Here is a 21,046-nt window from a genome sequence, read left to right as displayed (position 1 = left end):
AATTTGCCACGTAAGAGTCTCCTCTTTCTGTTGAATGCCTCCTTCGCTATGGCAGTTCGAGTTATCACCTCCTGATGATATCTCAAGTCTTCGGTTATGGTGCTTACAAGATATTTAAATGCACTTACTTGGCTAATGGTAGATTGTCCTGTTTTAATATTGGACAGTCTGCGTCTTGTACCCCAACACCAAGGACAAAATTTGTCTACCCCGTCTGCCTGTGCCAGTGTTATCTCATCTGAAGGTGCCAGAGCGTTTTTAAAATGTATGTGAAGCGTGTGATTAACGTAGGATGCAGGGATCAGCCCAGTAATCATCAAATAGGATCTGTGAGACTGCTTAAAAGCCGCATCCAGACTGGCCAGCACATCGGCCCTCATCGTTAATCCACCAGACGCATTCGATCGGAGTCCGGCAAGTGCGAGGTGGCGCAGTGGTTAACATGCTAATTCGCATTCGGCAGGACGATGATTCAAACCTGCGTCCGGTCATCCTGATTTTAGTTTCCCATGATTTTCCTAAATAGCTCCAGGCGAATGGCGGGATGGTTTCTTTGAAAGGACACGGCCAACTTTTCCCCCCTTTCTTCCCTAATCCGAATTTGTGCTCCGTTTCTACTGACTTCGTTGTCCATGGAACGTTAAACACTAGTCTCTTCCTCCTCGGAGAACCGGGACGTCTCCCTGAGTACTTGGAGTGGCGTGTTACAGCATGCAGCTATCTCGGCGGCTAGCAATAACATTTTACTTGTGTTTATTAATTACACTTACCCATTGAGAGAGAATGACTGTTAGGTGAAATTAATTACACTGAACACGAGATGAGTTGAGCTAACGAGGAGGGGTTCGGAAATATGTCAGTGGTCTGCCACAGGCAGGAAGGTTATGAGTGCCCTGTTGAGGGTGTGGGTGTTCTCTCGCAGAGTTTAGTGGAGAAGGGTTAGTCACAAACAGCTCGATGACTGTAGAAGCCTTCATTTGCTTTCCAACAGATCATAGTAATAACTCATAGCTACGTCAGCAGGCGCTGGGTGGCCAACATCGAACTAGCAAGCCTCAGTGTACGATGTGTACGGGAGACGCAGGCGGCAGTCACTACTTGTATCTCAACACGTTGGTGGGGCGACGTTGCGTTGTGTGCGTTCTCCTGCGTCCGGCAATGCTAGTTCAGCTGTGGGGCGAGGCGCATGGGTAGGCAGGTCTTGGCCGTAGGCGACAATGGCAGACGGCCCCGCTGTGAAGCGACGTCAGCTTTATAACTTCGTAGCCAAAAAAAAAAAATTAAAAAACTCAGAAACGTAGAAGTAATTCACCATTCACCTTCTAAAGTGACGAGTAACCGTATAAATGGGGATTTACGTACCATCAGTCAAAAATGTTAAAAACTTTTTCCACCAGATGGTTCTGTAGCATGTTAGAGATATTGCCTCCAATTTTCAGAGTTAAATCGTGCTACAATTGATGTAAAAGCCATCTTGTTTCAGCAAATATGTAGTACCACACCCACTTCTGTACATGACTCTGTCCTTGTTCGCGGTGTTTTATTACTTCCTGTCATCAGAGAGGACTTCTCTAGAGTGCAAAAGGCTGTGAGACCATTTACGATGAGATTAATTACGATTTATTAAAGAAATGCACTCATGGTGGAACACAAAACCAGAACAAAAGCTTAAATATCTCCATTTAAAAGAGACTTCCAAAGACAACATTTCGATCTACTGTTGTTAAAATGTCCTCATATGACGCGTGTCTGGGGTTCAGTGATGGTAACACTACAAAAATCTGGACCCATTTAAGGTCAGGATTTGATCCAGGTTGCTGCAGTAAAAACCTGTTGAAGAAGTTTGGCGATGTGCGTATTCCTAGTTCTGAGATGTTAGTGAAGGATATTACCAAAATGGCAAGCCAGAAGAAAAATAGCAACCTGAAGATCAAACAGATCAAATTTATCGTTACCGCCAACATTAAGGTACTTGTTTCAGACATTAATGCTAACAAAATCTTTCTCCTGCACTTCCCATAACTTTCGTTTTTCAGTCTATTAGGAACATTTTCAGCTGAACCATTGCAGATGAAAAGGCGAAACTTACTACAGACTTTGCACATACTATTACACAACTCCTTGTGTTTTTCAAACTGCATTACTATCGAATTTATTAAAATGTTCACGAAAAAATTGCTATGTATAATACAATATAAAGGTAAAGAAATTGTTTCTGTTGTTCTAAGATTGATATGAAAAACCTGGTACAGTTTTGTTTATATGATTACAAAGAATAACCAGCTACATTTCGAAAGCGAGAAATACAGTATTCTTTGAGGAAATGTGCCTCATGTGATAGTATGTATTCTGAAAGTATCCTGCAGCGTCGTGATCAATTTATTTGACGAAAAACATTTTTAAAAGTCCAGATTGTAGACAATAAATGACAACATGTGCAATATTTGGATCAATTACCTATCAAACAGTAAAAGTTACGTTAGCTTATACAGGTATGTGCCCATGTACGTTTCCGTACGTCCCTGCATTCTTCATTGTTATTTCTTTCTTCCTTCTTTGCTATAAGCACTTTGCTGCGCAAGAACTTTCACTCCGCATTGAGCGCATTTTAGTTATGTGGAACACTTACTAATTCCCTCGCCCAATGTCAGACGTCACTCATTCACACCATCAAATCAAAAGGATGTGGGCACCCATTTTTGTGCATTAATATGGGATGTCTCCACCGTTAGCATTTTGGACGGCTTGAACTCTGGCTGGAGCACTTTCAGTGAGGTTTCTACATGTCTGTGAAGGAATGTAGCCCATTCTTCTGTAAGACTCGAACCAACAGAACGTGTTGATGAATGCTGAGGTTTGGAGTGAAGTCGACTTTCTAACTCAAGCCACAGGTGTTCTATTAGCTTCAGGTCGGGATCCTAGGCAGACCAGTCTATTTCAGGAATGTTATTCTCCACAAACCATTGTTTTACAGATGGTGTTTTATGATAGGGTATATTGTCATACTGACCCGCTACTGTACGTACAACACAGCACTGTAAAAGGCGATAACATCCTTCCACATGAAACCTTTTCTTCAGTACAGTAAGGGGACCACATTCTAACGACGAAAAACACCCACATACTGCACTTCCACTCCCTTCGTACTTTACTGTTGGCACAACACATGATGCCTGCTAACGTTCTACAGGCATTCGCCAAACCCAAACCCTTTCCACAGACCAACCAAGTTACACTTGGCGTGAGCATTCACTACAGCACTCACTATTAATTTCATATTTTACATACTATTACTTTCTCATGCCAATTTATTGTGACAACAAATTATCTTTAATGTGTTCTGTTTAGGTGAATATTTAAATATTTTCATTCAGGTTACTCTAATATACATGACATAAAAATTTGTATACTTTTTGTGCCTTGGCTGCTTCTAGTGCTAACATTTTCGAATAAATTTTCTTAATCACAAAATTTTTTATTCTTTTTGTTTCAAAAACAGTTACAAGTTGTAATAGCTTCCAACGTGTGCAGCTACCTTAGTTGGAATATCATTTCAAATTAATTTGTTGGAATATGTTCTTTTAAAATATATGAGAGATTGCTAATGGACATTTAGTTTTTGAATAATACAAATATGCGAAATGTTGAAGAAATGTTTGTAAGCAAAATGATAAATGCTTGCACGTTCATGTTTAAATGGCCTTTAAATTTGAAGGAAATGCAATCTCTTTCTTGAAAAAATCATGTATAAAAAATTATGATCGGTGCAATAGAAAAGTATTGTTCGCATGTCATCTATTATTAAAATATTCAAAGTCAACCGTTATTTTGGTATAGTTTTGGCTTTTAATGAAGAAGACATGTGTGAATGAACGTCAGTAACATAAAAACCTATGTAAGTAGAGAATGTCATAGCACTCAGACATAACGAAGGCAGCGCTTCAGTTCAAATGACAATTTTGTATAAGAGATACAAGAATCTTCACAAATTGTATCGTTTTACGTCACAGTAATCATGATACAAAGCCCAGTTTCATTGCAGTGCGTATCTGTTCGCATATTCCATATACAATTACTAAATGTAGGGTTTAAATAATCATTTTACCGAGTTATACAATTTCGTCAGATTCTACAAGTAGGTATTTACTAGAGAATGGAAACATTCTCGTCGAGCAGCACCAGACTGTCTGTTGAGAGTGCCGACTGGAAGTGAAAACTGTGCGGCGGTGAGGCCGCCCGCAGCCGCAAATATTCCCCATGCCGCGCGATTGCTACGTCGCTCGCGCACTGGCCGCCATTATCGAGCAGAGAGCAGACCATCCGTACATCCATTGATCTATTGTTAGAGCCATCTTCGCCAGGGAGCGCTCCATTATTGGAGCCCGAGGCGGCAAATATCAGCGGAGCCCGCATTGTCCGTAAGTTATAGCACCGAGGCAGGCACAGATATTACGCCTGCTCTGCCGACCCGACCAGCAAGTCTAACAGTGCCACTGTCTCGACTGCAGTTAAAGAAGCACTAACTTCCAGTTTAGTTCCAAATAAACTAGCTGATTATTTTCCGATGTTCTGAATGCCTCACATACTTTTTTATCATAGAAAGATCCATTGACGTTCACGAATCATACAAATCATACAATGGTATAGATCGTATCCATAATAAAACAGTAAAACAGTCGCGTTTGTGTCTTTGTCTTTTTTAACACGCTAATTTCCAAAACAATCAGACGAATTTTCTGTGTTTTCACTAGTAACTTGAGTGTAGCTTGAAGCAACGCATAGGCCTTATTTTGTTAAAATAGGATCACGGAAACAACAATAAAAATAATTTAAAACTTTAGCAGTCTGCTCAGTTTAGTAGCTCCGATGCTGACCCTAGATATACATGACCATCAAGGAACCAATTGATAGCGTTGTTTGTTTCGTAGTACACCAGGGAACCAATAGATGGCACTGTTAGTTATTTTCTCTCTATGACAGAAAATTTTTCGGAAGTTTGCAGTGAGATGGCAAAAGTAATGGGGTTTCTCCTAATATCGTGCCGGATCTCCTTTTTTTTAATTTGTCGTATATTCATAAATCCTTGAACATTCATTACTCGCTAAGAATAAAGTTTTTATATGATTCACTGGTCGGTAAATAAATAAACGTATGATACAATTGTTTTCTTTCCACACATTACCCGTATTCTTAACTTAGAAACGAAATACATTTTTTTTAACCAACACACATATGCCTTTTCGTATTAAAAACCTTGTCCTTGCATTGCTCTTTAAAATTACTTTCTTCTATTTCTTTTTAAGAAGTTCGCTTTCAAAATTAATTGTTTCTTGATTCTTGCTGCTCCCTGCTGACGATATTTATAACCACTGCCAGGACTCTGTTTCATGGCATCGTTCAAAGAGAACACCTTCTTCATCTAGTGGAAGCATCTCACGAGTGCCAATGCTCACGCTGTTTAAGATTAAAAGGGAAAAATACTTTAGAACCGTATTCGTGTATCAATCGTTTCCACTGCGTTACTAAGAAGCTGGAGAATAGAAGAATGCAAAGAAAATAAAAATCACGTAACAGGTGCGTATACTGAGGAGACAGAAGTCTTGGGATACCTGCTAATATCGCGTCGGAATTACTTTTGCCCGGCGTACTGCAACAACTCGACGTGGCATGGACTCAACAAGTCATCGGAAGTCCTCTGCAGAAATATTGATCCATGCTGTCTCCATAGTCGTCCATAATTACGAAAGGATTATGTGCACGAATTGACCTCTAGATTATGTCCCATAAATGTTCGGTGGGATGCATGTCGGGATATCTGGATGGCAAAATCCTCCACTCGAATTATCCACAATGTTCTTCAACCATTCGCAAACAATTGTGGCCCGGTGACACGGTGCATAGTCTAGAGACAATTTTTGTATGGTGCGAAAAACGGCAATTGGCACTAAACAAAGAAAAGTGAGAGGTCATCCACATGGGTACTAAAAGAAACCCGATAAATTTTGGGTATACGATAAATCGCAAAAATCTAAGGGCTGTCAATTCGACTAAATACCTAGGAATTACAATTACGAGCAGTTTGAATTGGAAAGACAACATAGATAATATTGTGGGGAAGGCGAAACAAACACTGCTCTTTGTTGGAAGAACACTTAGAAGATGTGACAAATCCACTAAAGAAACAGCCTACATTATACTTGTCCGTCCTCTGCTGGAATATTGCTGCGCGGTGTGGGATCCTTACCACGTAGGATTGACGGAGGACATCGAAAAAGTGCAAGTAAGGGCAGCTCGTTTCGTGTTATGGCGCAATAAGGGTGAGGGTGTCACTGACATGGTACGCTAGTTGGGGTGGCAGTCACTGAAACAAAGTCGTTTTTCTTTGCGGCGAGATCTATTTCATAAATTTCAATCACCAACTTTCTCTTCTGTTTGCGAAAATATTTTGTTGACACCCACCTACGTAGGGAGAAATCATCGTGACAATAAAATAAGAGAAATCAGAGCTCGAACGGAAAGATTTAGGTGTTCCTTTTTCCCACGCGCCGTTCGAGAGTGGAATGGTAGAGAAGTAGTATGAAAATGGTTCGTTGTACCCTCTGCCAGGCACTTAAGTGTGAATTGCAGAGTAGCCATGTAGCTGTAGATGTCCATGGTTATTTGGGAACATGAAGTCTACGAAACACTGCAAATGGTCTCCAAGCAGCCGAATATAACGAGAGGACCCAGGCCATGTAAACACAGTCCACGCCATTATGGAGTCACCACCAGCTTGCACAGTGCCTTGTTGACAACTTGAGTCCATCACCTCGTGGGTCTCTGCCACTTACCATCAGGCCTTACTAACTGAAATCTGGACTCATCTGACCACGGCACGGTTTTCCAGTCGCCTCGAGTCCGACCGATATGGTCACGAACCCAGGAGAGGTACTGCAGACGATGTCGTGCTGTTAGCATAGGATCTCGCGTCTATTGTCTGCTGCCATAGCCCATTAACGCCACATTTCACGGCACTGTCCTAAAGGAAACGTTCGTCGTACGTCCCACATTGATTTCTGCGGTTATTTCACGCAGAGTTCGTTGTCTATTAGCACTGACAACACTACGCGAACGCCTCTGCTCTCTGTCGTTAAGTGGAAGCCGTCGGACACTGCGTTGCCGTGGTGAGAGGTAGTGCCTGAAATATCGTATTCTCGTCACATGCTTGACACAAATTGATCTCGGATTATTGAATTCCATAACAACTTCCGAAATGGAATGTCCCATGCGTCTAGCTCCAACTGCCGTTCCGCCTTCAGAGTCTGTTAATTCCCGTCGTACTGCCATAACCACATCGTACACCTTTTCACATGAATCACCTGAGTGCAAATCAAATGACAGGTCCGCCAGTGTTCTGCCCTTTTATATCTTATGCACGCGTTACTATCACCACCTATGTATGCGCAAATCCTATCCAATGACTTTTTGTCCTATCTTCGAGCTCTGCATGATGTTATCTTTTGGCAAGATAACGTGACACAGACAGAGATTATAGCATCGACTAGCACTTTCTCCAGTTCCTCGCCCACTAAAAACATCTCATCACGCGTTGTCAAAGTACTGTGGCACCACCATTATCATCCATACTCCCTAGCTCCAGTTGGGAAAGAGTCACCATTTCCAAAAGAGGTGGCTGCCCTGTATTCTAAATTTCGCACCCCTATATACCCCTTAACCGTATGACTTCCAAGAATATGAAGAATACATAATTTTAAATCTTTTCAGAAACTTGCTCTTTGCCATAATAAGCAACGAAAACGAACAGAAATTAACAAAAAGTAAACAATTCATTGATATAAGAAAGTGGTTCCATCACTAGCATGAGCAGTTTCTTCAACCACCCGTGAATTCATGCAATATATTTGAAAGAAAATTCACATTTTTCCTGGAGACAATTCACATTTTTCTTGGAGAAAATTCACATTTTTCCTAGAGACTATTCACATTTTTCCTAGAGACTATTCACATTTCGAACCTTTCATGATCTGACAATGGCTAAAACAAATTATAATCCTCAATAACAAGCAAAATTTGGCATACAATTTAATACACTTTATATCAAAAATATATACTGCCCTGTTGCTTTCATTTCGAAACAAAGTTACATTCAATTAACTTTGGATATGGTTACTTTCATTGTCAATGAAATCCACAATATGGCCACAAGAAAAAAGAACCACATGTGAAAATCTTCTAAAATCGCCCAGCACTCTCTCCGCGCCGACGGCTGCTTTCAACGCTGTAAGCGACTGAAACAGTGTACTACATTCGTTGAAGTATCTCAGTCTACGACTAGATGGCTCGGTCTTACAGACAGCATCGGCAGATCCGTGAGAAAGGTACTAATGCCTCAATACACAATTAATAAAATGGTAGTTTGAGGCAGAAACCACTGGTGCTCAAAGTGTTAATCACCTAAAAATTTAACCATGTGTTCTTCGTGCCGCGATGTATATAAACAATAACATTTCGTCATTTACTATCAGTCGTGATGTATTCTAATAGTCAGCAATGTATTGTCACATTAGTACGTATTACATTAGTATATTCTATGAAGAAAGGGACTTGTATGGTTCTTTCAACATCATTAATTCCCTTAAAACAATAGTAAATCATGAAGTCAGATGTTAGTTACAGAGGCACGCACCTGATTTTCTTTGGAGTTGCGGAGAAAGTAAGCGAGTGAGACAAGTAAAGAATCGGCCTCTTAATTCCACGGACTGTGAAGTGGTAGCTGTTAGCAGCCGTGGCACGCAGCGCAGACTGCGACCAGGAAATGAAGGCAATTTCCGGTCGTGGCGAATGTATTAAACGCCTCTCGCAGGCCGCGCTGCGCACGGATGCCTGCATTAAGGGGCGGGCTTCGCGGGATGCATACCAACCAGGAGGCAGGCGCTCCCCCACGACCTACACATCTGCGACACAGCAGCCAATTATTATTATAATTATAATAATAATAATAATTATTATTATTATTATTATTATTATTATTATTATTATTATTATTATTATTATTATTATTATTATTATTATTATTATTTGTGAGTTGGGGTGCTAAACAGCCAGGTCGTCAAACCTAGTAGCCAATTAGAAGCTGCCAAATGTTGTACCACCATACATCGAGGCCTTCAGATGTGGTGGTACAGATTGCTGTACACACCGGTACCTCTAATACCTAGTAGCGCCGAGCGAGGTGGCACAGTGGTAGCACACTGGACTCGCATTCGGGAGGACGACGGTTCAATCCCACGTCCGGCCATCCTGATTTAGGTTTTCCGTGATTTCCCTAAATCGCTCCAGGCAAATGCTGGGATGGTTCCTTTGAAAGGGCACGGCCGACTTCCTTCCCTAATCCGATGAGATCGATGACCTCGCTGTTTGGTCTCTTCCGCCAACCAACCAACCTAGTAGCACGTCCTCTTGCATTGATGCATGCCTGTATTCGTCGTGGCATACTATCCACAAGTTCATCAAGGCATTGTTGGTCCACATTGTCCCACTCCTCAAAGGCGATTCGGCGTATATACGTCAAAGTGGATGGTGGGCCACGTCGTCCATAAAAAGCCATTTTCAATCAATTCCAGGAATGTTCGATAGGTTTAATGTCTGAAGGACATGCTGGTCACTCTCGTCACTCTAGTCGAGCGATGTAGTTATCCTGAAGGAAGACATTCACAAGATGTGCAAAATGAGAGCGTGAATTGTCGTCCATGAAGACGAATGCCTCGCCAATAAGCTGCAGATTTGGTTTAACTATCGGTCGGAGGATGGCATTGTATCGCACGGCCGCTATGGCGCTTCCATGGCCAGCAGCGTCGTACGTCGGCGCCACATAATGCCACCCCAAAACAGCAGGAATCCTTCACCTTGCTGCACTCGCTGGACAGTGTGTCTAAGGCGTTCAGCCTGACCGTCTTGCCTCCAAACACGTCTCCTACGATTGTCTGGTTGAAGTCATATTCATCGGTGAAGAGAACGTGATGCCAATCCTGAGCGGTCCATTCGGCATGTTGTTATGCCCATCAGAACCGCGCTGCATGGTGTCGTGGTTGCTAAGATGGACATCGCCATGGACGTCGGGGGTGAAGTTGCGCATCATGCAGCCTAGTTCACACGAAAAGCATTATTCAACATGATGGCGTTACTGTCAGAGTTCCTCCGAGCCATAATCCGTAGTTAGCGGTCTTCCACTGCAGTAGTAGGATGGGGGGGGGGGGGGGGGGAGGGGGGCGGCCTGAGCGAGGCATGTCATCGCCAGTTCCTGTCTCTCTGTATCTCCTCCATATCCGAACAACATCGCTTTATGTAAGACCAGGAGTCGAACCGAAGTTTCCTGCTTACTAGGCAGTTACCTGACCACTGTGCCATCCAGACACAGTGTTTATCCCAACTGCACAGACTAGGCAAGCACTGCTCTTGTCAGATCCCAATATTCAATTCACCCACACACTACTTACGTAGTGCTCCTTGCCCACTATGCTCATTATTTCTGAGATTATGCCGATTCTCGTAAGAGTTCGAGTGTGGTTGCATCTACACTGACCTATCCCAAAGTACACAAATTTTCAACGTACCTCATCGATTTAAATCAATGCCGACTTGCAGCTAACGTCATTTAATCCTTTGTGTCTTACCGCGATTACATGGCTGTCGCCTATCTGGATACCGTTCGTGACACAGAAATAGCGTGGATTGCATAAAACGACGTTTTATGCCCCATCTCAACTACCCTGTAGGTCGTAAAATGACTTGTAATTTTGCAAGCCCATTCACTGGAAAATGTGAATGCTCTCTGAAAATTGGAAATTTGTGGTAAGGACTATGGGACCAAACTGCTGAAGTCATCGGTCCCTAGGCTTAGACACTAATCAAACTAACTTACGCTAAGGACAACACACACACACACACACACACACACACACACATGCCCGAGGGAGAACTCGAACCTCCGACGGGGGGAGCCGCATGAACCGTGACAAGACGCCATAGACCGAACGGCTATTCCGAGCGGCCGAATACTCTTGCAAAATGTGTTGCAAATAGAGTTAGTACTCTAACAGTAATAAATTAAAAAGTAAGCTGTATAATTTTTCCTCTCATAATTCTGTGCGAGCAGTAGTTTCGAGATTGTTTGAGCTTAAGTGCAAAGTTTGTTCGAAGTAGATAAGTGCTCTCATTCTCAGATACTGGTTGAATATAGTCTAGGTATTTTGCACGCCGTGAGTTATACTGCCTCACGACTTATACACAGTTTCTCACCAAAATACTTGTCTTGCTTGTTGAACTTTTATCGTGAGTTTATAGTTCTTAAAGAGTTGATCATGACAGCATTTGAACTACTTAAATTCAGCCAATACTTATATGGATTACTGAAAAACAAATTTTTGTTGTCCGTGGGAGCCATTAACTAGACAATGTGCAACTGCAACCGGGTGATCTTTTTAATCTTTTGGTAATGTAGATTACAAAATTTTCATATAAATATCAAGAGATAAAATGTTATTAAAGCTATAGAAGCTTTTTTGTTCTACTTGTTAAGTGTGACATGCTCCTACGGAGTGACGAATCGGTAGAAAAATGTGTTCATTGGTATGTTCAGTTTTTTACATAACTTTTATTACAAAATCTGAAAGGGACTCCACAGCACATAAACAAAACTTCGTGGTGAGACCCTGAGCGCCGCACTGCGGCTCCTCCTAAGACCTCCACCGACGTGAGTGGCTAGCTCTGCAGCCCGGGCGGAATCCCGGGAAACTCGGTCACTGGTTGTAAAGTTTCGTTTTAGGAACTGCGTCGTCCTCCCCGCTCCAAAACCAGGGACGAAGTTCTGGGTCCGCTGCACAAACTGTGGCGCCTGGCGCCGGCTGAAGCTGGGTGCATTTCGCCGTCGTCTTCGCGTCCTGACTCAAGTGGAACCGAAGGACAGCTCCGCTTATCTGAGACACACATGAGAACTAGTCTAAAAATACCGTTCTTTTTTCGTACACGAAGAGACAGCAAACCAACTACTCAGCATCATAATGGATAGCTCGTTTCTACCTTCATTCATTGTTTCACACTTCATATTACGTCAATCCCATCATGAATGTGAGCGTTCAGAGATGTGGAAGTAGTAGTTGTACATACACAGGTAGCAATAACCATTGCTGGCTGCTTCTGAAAACTACTACAACAAATTATTACTAGTGGTAATCCACTCAAACTAATAATTATGCTATTACTTCATGTTCGGTTACATGGGAATAACTGTGATGTAATTCAGGACAGAAACGAGGTCAGCATCGGTCGTAATATCAGGTATTTTTTGTTGCCGGTCTATGTTCCAGCTAACAGAGCGCCATCATTTGTGCTTTATAGGTAGTCATGTAGACTCAACGTAATTATAACGACGTATATTCCAAATGTGACATAGCTACAAGCATTAGTTGAACTCTGTACAATCTTAATTGCGGAGAAGGATAACAACGTAGCGTGCCCACTGGTATTATAAAGCCCTTTCTGCTTCCTGAAGGAGACTGTGGTTTACTAAAAAAAATGGTTCAAATGCCTCTGAGCACTATGGGACTTAACATCTGAGGTCATCAGTCCCCTAGTACTTAGAACTACTTAAACCTAACTAACCTAAGGACCTCACACACATCCATGCCCGAGGCAGGATTCTAACCTGCGACCGTAGCAGTCGCGCGATTCCGGACTGAAGCGCCTAGAACCGCTCGCCCACCGCGGCCGGCTGTGGTTTACTGACAGAACATCAACTTTCACCTTAAGGGGAAGCTTACACCACGGAAACTTCAACATCTCCATAGGGTAGGAGTCAAAGGTTCCCCAACTTGTTGACACAACTCTACAGTGGGAGATAATTAAATCCTATATTCACTCCACGTGAATGGTATCGCGATTTGCAAGTCACTATCTGAAAGAGAATAAGCATGTTAAAACACTAATTTTCCCACTATTATCACCACAATTCTTGCGTCAGAAAAACAACTCGTTACGGCTTTCGGAGATATTGTTAGCTGCATGTGTGCTGGACTCAGATTTCTCACTGATAGCTTCTGTAACATAGTGCAAAAAGCCTGTCAGGCGACAGCGTCACATCTATGTAGTCCTTCATCTTTACCTTAGGGAAACTACGGTATAACGAGATGATGATACAATATCACTTCAGAACGAATTTTTTTGCCCGCTTCCATGATTTGTTATCATGTGTTATGAGCTACTACTGTATGACGGTACACAAACTGGTTTTGATCATGAGATAAACCGCTCAGTCAGTATACTGCTGGCTGCTTGGTACGAACACCAAACACAAAGCAAATACAACAGACACATATAAAAAATATGATCGCCATCCACCGTCGTTCTGTAACAGCGTCAAAATAACGACAATACCAGAAATTTGTAGAACCACTTGTTCCGAAAACTCTAGGCCTGCCATCTCTGGTTGGAATTAAGTGGTATGTAGCTTGTTTTGATTTGTAGTAAAATTATATGTATAAATTACTAGAAATTTTGTGAACACAAGTTCCAAAGCAGCCTGTAGAAGGCTGTTTCTTCCCCGCATCCGGCCATACCAGAGAGAGAAAGAGAGAGAGAGAGAGAGAGAGAGAGAGAGAGAGAGAGAGAGAGAGAGAGAGAGATCGTTTATGTGATATTGAATGTCTTTTAACCTCAGACTTTCACGTTTTGTGTAATGTCTGGTATTCTATTAGTCATGCACGTAGCACTAATTAATTACTCTACGTCCAAAGCCGTTTAGCTGGTGTCGGTGATGCCATGTCGACTACGCACCAGCCATTAATATAATGCTCAGATATCGTGTGTAAATTCGCGGCCAGACCTGACGTACAGTTGCAACATTCCCTCGTCATACACGGCACATCTTCAAATGGAGAAATCCCACCGCGACATTAGGACACTAAGTTTGCTTCCTCTAACGGCATTCTAAACCTCTTGGGGGGTGGAGTAGCCTTCTAAGAAAGTGAAACGTGGACGGTAAGCAGTACAGGCAAGAAGGGAATAGTAGCTTTTGAAATGTGGTGCTACAGGAGAATGAAGAATGTAAAACAGGTAGACTTAATAACTCACGAAGGCGAATTGAATCGAACTGGGAGGAATAATAGACATTTTGGCATGATTTATCTAAAAGAAGGGATCAGTTGGTATGACACATCCAGAGCCAGCAAGGGATGGTAAATTTGGTAATGGAGAGAACTGTAGAGAGGGACGAGGTGTAAAAAACGTACAAGAAGACCAACGTTAGAATGCAGTAAGCTAATTCAGACGGATGCAAGTTTCAGAAGTCATGCAGAAATTTAAAGATTTCTACTTATTTCTAAACTTAAACTGACTACATAAAAGGTATGATTTCAGTGAAAATGCCCTGAGATGTTTCCTTTTTGTACACTATTATGACCACAAGAATAAATATTATCGCTAGCCGATCTCGATTTGCTTGATGTATTCAGAAGTAGGGAATGCTTTTACTGTGCAACGAGAACTTATGGGGAGCTTGAACAAATATTTAAATGAATGCAACGCTACAATCACACCCTATTATTTCCCGGCACAACCTATAAACGTATTTATAAGCCTAACGCCTATTCGTAAATGAATATAAAATACGGTAGTCATTCCGAACAATATTCAGGACCAGCCTGACGTGCGAAGTTGTCGCCAACACTGGCTTACCTCGCTGGCTGTAAACGGTCTGCCGGCCGGGGTGGCCGTACAGTTATAGGGGCTACAGTCTGGAACCGCGGGGCTGCTACAGTCGCAGGTTCGAGTCCTGCCTCGGGCATGGATGTTTGTGATGTCCTTAGGTTAGTTAGGTTTAAGTAGTTCTAAGTTATAGGGGACTGATGACATTAGAAGTTAAGTCCCATAGCGCTCAGAGCCATTTGAACCATTTTTGTAAAGGGCCTGCAGAGAATTCGAAGTATTTCTGCTGAGGGCAGCTCGTTTCGAATAACAATTCCCTGAAAACAGAATGCATTTAGCAGCTTGTGTTCAGATCAACTACTGATTCACTTGAAAAGTTAAGAGCTCATGGAAATATCCGGGAACAGTTACAATTTTTATTGCTGACTGTGGGATGAGAATAAATTGAAAGCTCTTCAGAACAACTACGTTTCATTTATTTTTCCAGTTGGCAGTTGTAGTACGATTACATTTGGGGTATAGCCGACCACGTGAAGTATAATTCCACAAAACACGTATATCAAAACAAAAGGAAACTCCATACAGTCTAGAATTCGCGTATCAGTATTAAATAAGTGGAAAGGTAATTAACTCTAATCTCACAGATGGATAATTGAAAGACTGGTATTTTGTGAACATCAAAAGAAGTCTCTCTTTTTCAGCAGCGGATGTTAACATTGGATGCTACATCTATAACTCTGAAAGCGTTGCAAACAAAATACTACGCCAAGTTGCCCTTGCATAGTAATGGTCTCGCCATAAATTCTGGTATGTTGACCGTCGAACTGTAGCATCGACTTCATACAGGCTGCATCCCCATTATGCCTGTGCCCCAACGGCCCAGGAAATAAGGCGGCCAAGAAACAGCATGTAGAAAAGCACACCTAAAAACAGGAATCAGAGTGTCTCTTTCTAATTATTTACAGGAGCATGATGCCTCTGAACTATGCCGCACTGATATGTGATTGATCAGTCAGCTGTTCGTCCAATGGTATTGGGTATAGATAAACTTTCACTAGGTAGCCAAAGACTGTAGCATGCTTAGCAATTGAGAACCCGCTTTCTGTTAACAAAAGTAAGAGCATACGGAATAGGTTCGCAGATATTTCAGTGGCCGAAGACTTCCTAAAGTAATAGAATGCAGTACGCTGTCGTCGTCAGCGAGTATCCATCAGAGACAATGGTATCGTCAAGACTGCCCTACGGAAGTGTGACAGAATCGCTCTTGAAATTTCCTGGGATATTAAAACTCTGTGCCGGACCTAGGCTCGAACTCGAGACCTCTGCCTTTCGCGGGCAAGAGATCTACCATCTGAGCTACCCAAGCAAGACTCACAACCCATCCTCACAGCTTCGGTTCTGCCAGTATCTCGTCTCCTACCTTCCAAACTTAACAGAAGCTCTTCCGCGAACCTTGCAGGACTAGCACTCCTGGAAGAAAGGATATTGCAGAGACACGGCTTCGTCACAGGCTGGGGGATGTTTCCAGAACGAGATTTTCACTCTGCGGATTAGTTTGTGCTCATATGGAACTTCCTGGTAGATTAAAACTGTTTGCCGGACCGAGACTCAAACTCGTGACCTTTGCCTTTCGCGGGCAGGTGCTCTACCATCTGGGCTTCTGTGAAGTTTGGAAGTTGGGAGACGAGGTACTGGCAGAACTGAAGCTGTGAGGACGGGTGGTGAGTCGTGCTTGCGTAGCTCAGATGGTACGGCACTTGCCCGCGAAAGGCAAAGATCCCGAGTTCGAGCCTCTGCCCGGCACACAGTTTTAATCTGCCAGGAAGTTTCATATCAGTGCAGAGTGAAAATCGCATTGTGGAACCGGTCTTGTTGGCTGCTTACGTAACTGACTGACGGACAAGATGAGCAGCAGTTGCGGCTGTTTCTGATAGTGCTGTCGTGCATGGTGAAGTGTCGAAGTTCATTGACCGTAGGAGGGTAGATGACGTAGAAGAAATTTATAGTTGGTTTGATGAATGAATGGCTAGCTCTAAATGTAGAACAATGTAAGCTGATGCAGATGCGTAGGCAAAACAATCCCGTAACATTCCAATTCAGCGTTAGTAGTTTGTTGCTTGAGACAGTCACATCGATTGAATTTCTAGGCGTAACATTACAAAGCGATCTGAAATTGGTCGATCACGTAAGAATTGTAGTAAGGAAGGCGAATGGTCGACTCCGGTTTATTGTGAAAATTTTAGGAAAGTGTCATACATCGCCGGCCAGAGTGGCCGAGCGGTTCTAGGCACTACAGTCTGGAACCGCGAAACCGCTACGATCGCATCTAAGAATCCTGCCTCGGGCATGGATGCGTGTGAATCCTTAAGTTAGTTAGGTTTAAGTAGTTCTACGTTCTAGGAGACTGATGACAATAGCAGTTAACTCCCATAGTGCTCAGAGCCATTTTGTCATACATCTGTAAAAGAGACGGCATACAGAACACTTATGCGACCGATACTTCAGTACTGCTCGAATGTTTGGGATCCCCACGAGGTCGGATAAAACGAAGACGTCGAACTAATTCAGAGGCGGTCTCCTACATTAGTAACCGACAAGTTCGATCAACACGTAAGCATTACGGAGATGGTTCGGGGATTCAAATGGGAATTCCTGGAGGTAAGGCGACGTTCTTTTCAAGGAACACTATTGAGAATATTTATAGATAAGTGGAATTTGAAGTTGACTGCGGAACGAAGCTACTGCAACCAACATACACTACTGGCCATTAAAATTGCTACGCCACGAAGATGACGTGCTACAGACGCGAAATTTAACCGACAGGAAGAAGATGCTGTGATATGCAAATGATTAGTTTCTCAGAGCATTCACACAAGGTTGACGCCGGTGGCGACACCTACAACGTGCTGACATGAGGAAAGTTTCCAACCGATTTCTCATACACAAACAGCAGTTGACTGGCTTTCCCTCGTGAAACGTTGTTGTGATGCCTCGTGTAAGGAGGAGAAATGCGTACCATCACGTTTCCGACTTTGATAAAGGTCGGATTGTAGCCTACTCCGATTGCGGTTTATCGTATCGCGACATTGCTGCTCGCGTTGGTCGAGATCCAATGACTGTTAGCAGAATATGGACCCGGTGGGTTCAGAAGGGTAATACGGAATGCCGTGCTGGATCCCAACGGCCTCGCATCACTAGCAGTCGAGATGACAGGCATCTTATCCGCATGGCTGTAACGGATCGTGGAGCCACGTCTCGATCCCTCAGTCAACAACGTTTGCAAGATAACAACGATCATCACGAACAGTTCGACGATGTTTGCAGCAGCGTAGACTATTAGCTCGGAAACCATGGCTGCGGTTACCCTTGACGCTGTATCACAGACAGGAGCGCCTGCGATGGTGTTGTCAACGACGAACCTGGGTGCACGAATGGAAAAACGTCATTTTTTCGGATGAATCCAGGTACTGTTTACAGCATCATGATGGTCGCATCCGTGTTTGGCGACATCGCGGTCTACGCACATTGGATGCGTGTATTCGCCATCGCCATACTGGCTTATCTCCCGGGGTGATGGTGTGGGGTGGCATTGGTTACACGTCTCGGTCACCTCTTGTTCGCATTAATGGCACTTTGAACAGTGGACGTTACATTTCAGATGTGTTCCGACCCGTGGCTCTACCCTTCATTCGATTCCTCCGAAACCCTACATTTCAGCGGGATAGTGCATCACGGCATGTTGCAGGTCCTGTACGAGCATTTCTGGATACAGAAAATATTCGACTGCGGCCCTGGCCAGCACTTTCTCCAGATCTCTCACCGATTGAAAACGTCTGGTCAAAGGTGCCGAGCAACTGGCTCGTCACAATACGCCAGTCACTACTCTTGATGAACTGTAGTATCGTGTGAAAGCTGCATGGGCAGCTGTACCTGTACACTCCATCCAAGCTCTGTTTGACTCAATGCCCAGACGTATCAATGCCGTTATTACGGCCAGAGGTTATTGTTCTAGGTACTGATTTCTCAGGATCTATGCACCCAAATTGCGTGAAAATGTAATCACTTGTCACTTCTAAGTGTCCTGCCAATGAAACGCAACCTTTGGCTCGGCTTCCCCACATTGTTACCTATGTGGTCTTTCCAACTGAAGTTGTTCGTAATTTTAAAACGAAGGTACTTAGTTGAAGTGACAGCCTTGAGAATTGTACTATTTATCGAGTAATCGAATTCCAATGGATTTCTTTTGGAACTCATGTGGATCACCTCACACTTTTCGTTATTTAGCGTCAACTGCCACCTGCCATACCATATAGCAATCTTTTCTAAATCGTTTTGCAACTGATACTGGTCTTCGGATGTCCTTACTAGACGGTAAATTACAGCATCATCTGCGAACAACCTAGGAGAACTGCTCCGATTGTCACTCAGGTCATGTATATAGATCAGGAACTGCAGAGGTCCCAGGACGCTTCCCTGGGGAACACCTGATATCACTTCAGTTTTATTCGATGGTTTACCGTCTATTACTAAGAAGTGCGACCTTCCTGACAGGATGTCACGAATCCAGTCGCACAACTGAGACGATACGCCATAGGCCCGCAGCTTGATTAGAAATCGCTTGTGAGGAACGGTGTCAAAACCTTTCCGGAAATCTAGAAATACGGAATCAACTTGAGATCCCCTGTCGATAGCGGCCATTACTTCGTGCGAATAAAGTGTAGAAAAGTGCATCATACCAGGCTTTAGACTCAAGACCACAACAAAATATTGTTTTAATTTTTTGAGTTGTAACTACGACGACGCTCCCATCACGATGTTGATAAAGTTAAAGAGCGCTTCTGTGTTGTTTCAGATGGGTCTTCGGAAGCGAAGGCGTCCGATCTCGACGATGACGGCGTGTACGAGGACGTGGGCCTGCCTGTAGAGGGAGCAGAGGACGCCGCCGCCACAGCAGGTCCGGCCGGCGCCGCCACCGTCACCGCCTGCGTCACTGTCGTCTGCGTCAGCGCTGACAGCGAGCAGCGCACGCCGCTGCACGTGAGTCTCCACTCGCGTGTCGTACCGCCTTAAGTAGTCGCATTGTCACGTTCACGTTCAAGGTCCATAAATACCACCATGTCGCTGCAGGTACTATCTGCAGGCAGCTGCACGGTCCGCCCTACGAGACGATAGAAAATAATTTTTAAGTCGCTACCTCCTCAATACAAATCTCCTTCAAATATCTAAATCTCCTGTAATGATTAGATCTCTACGGCATATCTAAGCATAAAAAAATCTGCTCTTATTTTCGGATGCAAAATACTAATGCAAATTCTTTACAGACGAATGGAAAAACTGGTAGAAGCCGACCTCGGGGAAGATCAGTTTGGATTCCGTAGAAATATCGGAACACGTGAGGCAATATTGACCCTACGACGTATCTTAGAAGAAAGATTAAGGAAAGGCAAACTTACGTTTCTAACATTTGTAGACTTAGAGAAAGCTTTTGACAATGTTGACTGGAATACTCTCTTTCAAATTCTGAAGGTATCAGGGGTAAAATACAGGGAGCGAAAGGCTATTTACAATTTGTACAGAAACCAGATGGCAGTTATAAGAGTCGAGGGACATGAAAGGGAAGCAGTGGTTGGGAAGGGAGTGAGATAGGGTCGTAGCCTATCCGCGATGTTATTCAATCTGTATATTGAGTAAGCAGTTAAGGAAACAAAAGAAAAGTCGGAGTAGGTATTAAAATCCATGGAGAAGAAATAAAAACTTTGAGGTTCGCCGATGACATTGTAAATCTGTCTGAGACAGCAAAGGACTTGGAAGAGCAGTTGAACGGAATGGACACTGTCTTGAAGGGAGGACATAAGATGAACATCAACAAAAGCAAAACGAGGATAATGGAATGTAGTCGAATTAAGTCGGGTGATGCTGAGGGAATTAGATTAGGAAATGAGACACTGAAAGTAGTAAATGAGTCTTGCTATTTGGGGAGCAAAATAACTGACGATGGTCGAAGTAGAGAGGATATAAAATATAGACTGGCAATGGCAAGGAAAGCGTTTCTGAAGAAGAGAAATTTGTTAACATCGAGTATAGGTTTAATCGTCAGGAAGTCGTTTCTGAAAGTATTTGTATGGAGTGTAGCCATGTATGGAAGTGAAACGGGTACGATAAATAATTTGGACAAGAAGAGAATAGAAGCTTTTGAAATGTGGTGCTACAGAAGAATACTGAAGATTAGATGGGTAGATCACATAACTAATAAGGAGGTATTGGGTAGAACTGGGGAGAAGAGAAGCTTGTGGCACAACTTGACTAGAAGAAGGGATCGGTTGGTAGGACATGTTCTGAGGCATCA

The 21,046-nt window shown here is 43.1% G+C and overlaps 1 protein-coding gene across 1 annotated transcript in view; it reads left to right on the top strand.

The window, feature by feature from the left end:
- LOC126282434 (lateral signaling target protein 2 homolog) overlaps nucleotides 1-21,046 on the top strand; it is a 349,280-nt gene that overhangs the window by 196,282 nt on the left and 131,952 nt on the right. Inside the window, exon 4 of the mRNA XM_049982092.1 lies at nucleotides 19,553-19,737. Coding sequence (XP_049838049.1) covers nucleotides 19,553-19,737 — 185 coding nt within the window. The remainder of the gene's footprint in view (nucleotides 1-19,552; nucleotides 19,738-21,046) is intronic.

Source organism: Schistocerca gregaria, chromosome 7 (genome assembly GCF_023897955.1).
Source record: "Schistocerca gregaria isolate iqSchGreg1 chromosome 7, iqSchGreg1.2, whole genome shotgun sequence".
Taxonomy (NCBI): domain Eukaryota; kingdom Metazoa; phylum Arthropoda; class Insecta; order Orthoptera; family Acrididae; genus Schistocerca; species Schistocerca gregaria.
This window is presented reverse-complemented; position numbering and strand designations above follow the sequence as displayed.